This window comes from Hoplias malabaricus, unplaced genomic scaffold, assembly GCF_029633855.1.
Source record: "Hoplias malabaricus isolate fHopMal1 unplaced genomic scaffold, fHopMal1.hap1 scaffold_23, whole genome shotgun sequence".
Lineage (NCBI taxonomy): Eukaryota > Metazoa > Chordata > Actinopteri > Characiformes > Erythrinidae > Hoplias > Hoplias malabaricus.
This window is the reverse complement of record NW_027101127.1, coordinates 32991-38115: the sequence shown is the minus strand read 5'-3', so window position 1 is coordinate 38115 and position 5125 is coordinate 32991. Positions and strand designations below refer to the sequence as shown.

General features: G+C 46.2%; 1 protein-coding gene across 1 annotated transcript; it reads right to left on the bottom strand.

Annotated features, from left to right (window-relative positions):
- Positions 1 to 1766: 1766 nt before the first annotated feature.
- Positions 1767 to 3598, bottom strand: LOC136684771 (general transcription factor II-I repeat domain-containing protein 2A-like). Its single transcript, XM_066659245.1, has 2 exons — positions 2048 to 3598; positions 1767 to 1928 (listed from the first exon to the last, which is right to left on the bottom strand). The coding sequence occupies exons 1-2, from the start codon at positions 3596 to 3598 to the stop codon at positions 1767 to 1769; spliced, it is 1713 nt and encodes a 570-aa protein (XP_066515342.1).
- Between the last annotated feature and the right edge of the window lie 1527 nt (positions 3599 to 5125).

Genomic DNA, 5125 nt, shown 5'->3' with positions numbered 1-5125 from the left:
CAAGATCTCACTTCTAACCTGGAGAGAGCACTCTACTCTTTTCTAACTGAGTACCATGGACTCAGATTTGAAGGTGCTGATTCTCATCCCTACCGCTTCACACTCAGCTGCAAGCTGGTCCAGCAAGAGCTGTAGGTCCCAGCTCGATGAAGCCAACAAGACCACATTATCCACAAAATCAGACATGGGCTCCTGAGACCACCGATCCGGACTTCTTCCGTCACTTGGCTATGCTGAGAAATTCTGTCCATAAAAATTATGAACAGAACCCTTGACAACGGGCAGCCCTGATGGAGTCAAACTCCAATTGGAAACCAGTCGGACTTACTGCCAGCCATACGAACCAGACTACTGCTCTGTTTATACAGGCACTGGATGGCTTGTAGCAAAGAGCCCAATACCCCATACACCCAGAGCAACCCCCACAGAATATCCAGAGGGACATGGTCGAATGGCTTCTCCAGATCCACAAAACTGTGATGGGCATAGGGGATCCAATAACTGAACACCACTCTGATTCAGATCAGCGGGGCTGTTCCTCCCAATCATGCCCCTCCAGGTCTCACTGTCAACAAATGTATAAAGAAAAGAAAGAATAATACTTTGCGAGCTTAAGAGGTGTTTAGCTACTGTCGTTACTGCAGCTGCTGAGGTCGGGTTTCTCTCTTTTATGGATCTGCTCGTGTGCTTTAAGGTGGCCTGACTGGCTGAAGCTCTTGCCGCAATGGCAGCAGTTGAAGGGCTCCTCACCCATGTGAACTTGCTGGTGGTGGCGGAAACTCATCTCCTTGGCGAAGGTCTTGCCGCAGTGCGAGCAGCAGAAGGGCCTTTCCCCGGTGTGGCTCAGCTGGTAGGCTTTCGGTTCCTTTGACTGGCAGAAGCTCTTGCCTCACTTGGTGTCACCCGTGTGGAGCCTCTGGTGCGAGTGGAGGTGGTGCACCTTGGTGAAGCCTTTGAGGCAGTGGGCACAGGTGTAGGGCTTCTGCCCCGTGTGGATGAGCTGGTGTCTCTTCAGGTTGCCTGCCTGGCCGCACTCTTGAACCTCTTGCCACACTGCAAGCAGGTGTAAGGCCTCTCTCCGGTGTGGATTCACTGGTGAGTTTTCAGGTTACCCAAAGTGCTGAAGTCTTTGCCGCACTGCATGCAGGTGTCTCCCGTGAGATTGCAAGGTATGCAAGAGTGCGATTTTGTGCCGGCCTTGGGGCCCTTACCTGCCTCGGCCAACCGCAGCTCGTACAGGTGTCCTGTCTGGACCTCGGGGTCCATCTTGACCATGCCTTCATTTGGGTGCAGCTTGTTGAGCTCAGTGCGCAGTTCCGCCATGTGCATAGACTCTAGGCCAGGGGTCTCAAACTCAATTTACCAGGGGGCCGCTGGAGGTAGAGTCTGGGTGAGGCTGGGCTGCATCAGGTTTTCCACAAGAAAAGCTCTTACAAAAACATTCCAATGTTATCCAATGTCTTTATTTTTATTTTTTAACACAAAATAAGATGAAAAAATAAATAAATTAACAATTCATAAGAAAAAAAAATTAAATCAATCAGTAATAAATAAATAAAATGAAAATAATAATAATGATAATAATAATAATAATAATAATACAGCAGATATAGAACACTGAAGAAACCACATATAGTTTCTGACTAGAGAAATGTAATTATTATTATTCAGATTCAAATGTCTGTATTAACAGTTCTTTAACCTTTAACTTTCTGAACATGAATGGAACATTGAACATAAACAGTTATGAACATGGCTTCTTCTGCCTACTTCTTACTGCTAGAGATCTGGCAGCGCTTCCTCTTGCACAGCCGAGCCACATTTGGCTTAAGGGAGGAGGCAGTTGAGACCCTCAGTAGGGCTTGAAGATGCTCGTCAGTAAGTCTGGACCTGTACTTGGACTTATTGAAGTTCAAGGTAGAGAAGAGCTTTTCGCACATGTGCTCCCTAAAAGACACATGGTCCGCTTGAACATTCGGGAAAGCTCAGGGAAGCTGGGAGGCAATTCTCTCAAAAATTGCCCGAGCTTGTCTGCTTTTCCACTCACCTCCCTGAACTTGGCTCTGAGTTCAGAGTTGCACTGCAGGTCAATGAGCTCCATTTGAAGCACAGGGGGGGCATCTTGCACATCAAAGGAGAAGGGGTCCGCAAAAATTTGAAATGCGGCTCTGTGCGTCTTGAAGTCTGCAAATCTATGATCAAATTCCTCCTGTAGCATCAAAATGGCATCCACATACTTCTCACCACTGAATGGTGTGCCTGCATCCATGAGTGCCTTGCATGCTGGGAAATGGCAAAGGTTTGTTTGAGAAAGCTGGGCTTTCCATAACATAAGTTTTGCAGAGAATGCTCTCACGTTGTCATAGGCAGCACTGACAAGTTGCCCCTGGCCTTGTAACTTCTTGTTCAGTACATTAAGCTCATGTGTAATATCAACAAGAAAAGCTAAGTCCATGAGCCATTTGGGATCACTTAGCATGGGAACAGCAACCCCATCTTTCTCCATGAAGGCTTTCACTTCCGCTCTCAACTCAAAAAATCTCTTCAATATGTTTCCACTGCTGAGCCAACGTACCTCGGTGAAGTAGAGCACATCCCCATATTGTGACTCCATTTCCTCTAATAAAGCACGGAACCATCTGTGCTTTAAGCTCCTGGATCTGATTTGGTTGATGCATTTCACAACTACAGACATCACATTGTCAAACCTCAGGCATTTGCTGCAAAGGGCCTGCTGATGGATAATGCAGTGCAGAGCAATGGCCTCCTCCACACTCTCCTCTTCCAGTTTTTTTTTAACAAGTGCCACCAGTCCATTTTTCCTCCCTGTCATTGATGGCGCTCCATCGGTTGTTATTCCAACAAACCTCTTCCATGGCAAACCGGCATTCTCAATGGCATCACACAGCTGGTGAAATATCTCCTGAGCGGTGGTCTGGCCATGCATTGGAATTACTGTGAGCAACTCCTCTGTAACTTCAAAATTGTCATCAACACCACGGACATAGATTGCGAGCTGGGCAGTGTCGGTGATGTCTGTGGACTCATCAAGAGCGACTGAGTATACACTGAAACGTTTTGCTTTCTCACACAGTTGATCATAAACGTCACTTGACAGGTCAGAAATGCGCTCTGCCACGGTGTCGGCAGAAAGGCTGATGTTGCTAAACTGACCTTTCTTTTCTGGACAGACAATACTTGCAGCCTGTAATATGCACTTTTTGAGAAATTCACCTTCTATGAATGGCTTTCCTGCTTTAGCAATCATCTCACTAACCACGTAGCTAGCTTCGACTGCTGCATCGTTCTCTTTGGTTGCTTTCTTAAAGAAATCTTCTTGCCTCAGTAGACATGTTTTAAGATTAGCAACCCGGTTGTCTCTCTCATCTCCCTGGTATTTTGCATACTCCTCAGCATGTCTAGTTGTGTAATGACGTTTCAAATTGTACTCTTTGTGCACTGCAACTTTCTCTGTGCAAATAAGACACGTCGGGATGCCCCTGTGCTCAACAAAGAAATATTGCACTTCCCACTTTTCCTGAAATTGTCTGTGCTCATCACAAATCTTTCTCTTCACTGCAGGCTTTGAAAAAGACATGTTTGGGGCTGTATAATATATATAATTCCACTTGGTGTCGCTGTTGCGTTGAAGTTTCAGTTTCAGTGTTTAGCCGATGAGCCTTTTCCGCTTCTTTTTCTGTCCCGTTGAGCAGCAACTTCCGGGTTCAGACTGGACGCCGAAGCGCGTGAAGCGAAAAGCGGGATGCATATATTCCAGAAAATGTTCGGGACTCAGACACAGTCGCAATCTTCAAATGTAGGCTAAAAACTCATTTGTTTAGTTTATCATTTGGTAGCTAATGCTCCCCCATAGATAAAGGCGGCAGATCCGGGGGGTGCATGGACACGGGGAATTATAGTAAACTGAGACGCTGGTGCTGTCGTCCCGCCGCTTCTCGCGATCACTCAGGTTTGTTGACGGTGGAGTGGAGGGATGCCAGTGTTTCAGGATGCTCCCATGTCTGTGTGTCCTTTTGGTTCTCTCCTTTTAGTTAAAGCTGTCATAGTCAGATCTGCCGGAGTCATTAGCCACACTCTGGAAATTTTCATATTTTCTACTTTACAAACACAAAACAGTTCAAAACTAATTCCATCCCTTTACATCTTTCCGAGTAAACAACTGCCCACCTGTCCGTCTGGAAACTGATGGATGACTGTCGAGATCCTCCTCCACGCTACAGATCAGCTGCCCACGCTCCAGCAACCACCAAGTGCCTTGAAGCTGCCCCTACACTGAAGTTCTCACGGACTACTAACTATTATCACCAGTAGATTGACCAGAGGAGGATGGGTCACCCCTTGTGAGCCTTGGTTCCTCCCAAGGTTTCTTCCTCAGCTGGGGGAGATTTCTCTTGCCACTGTCGCCCCTGGCTTGCTCACTTGAGGGCTTTACAATTTGTTTTTACATTTCATTTCAAATCTTGTCTTACTGGAATTCTGTGAAGCCGCTTTGTGACGTGAACTTAATTTTTTTTTTTTTTAATTGTTAAATTTGTGAAAAACACCACAGTTTAAGTTAGAACGTGAACTTAAAAAATAAAAAATATAGTTTTTAAATATAATACAATTTTAATTAATGATATAGAGCCTATTTTGAGGAACTCGGAACACCAAGACGGTGCTTCTCTATTCTGGCGGATCGGAGGGAGAGAGAAGCCCTGGGTCGGGAAGGAGCCGCCGCCCGTCTCTCTCTCTCTCTCCTCACTTCACGTTGTTTACATCAATAGAGGGAAAATTGAATTTGGGCCGAAAGTTTTATTTGAGAGAGAGAGCGCTTTGGTAGAGAGACATAGAGTAACAACAAAGAGAGAGCGCCGGCCTCGATAAAGCTGTTATTAATCAGAGAAATAAAAAGTTTCCTGGTTGTTTCACAGCGGTTACATTCAGCAGGTAAGGACACGCCCACAGCAACACACCTCAGCGGTTTCCCTGTTCCTGTCTGAATACGCGCACACAGCGCTGTCCATGGTGCTGAGACGCTGACCCGGCTATACAAGCGCTGAGGCACATATCATAGGAGGATAAAAATAATTCAGCAGAGGGTGGGACGTGTAAACCAGAGGGT

What these genes read in the sequence shown, in the direction of transcription:
- LOC136684771 (XM_066659245.1), bottom strand. Translation starts at nt 3,598, where the DNA reads ATGTCTTTTTCAAAGCCTGCAGTGAAGAGAAAGATTTGTGATGAGCAC. An exon ending in TCAGAGCCAAGTTCAGGGAG is followed by an intron (nt 1,929 to 2,047) that starts GTGAGTGGAAAA and finishes ATGTGCGAAAAG; the next exon opens with CTCTTCTCTACCTTGAACTT.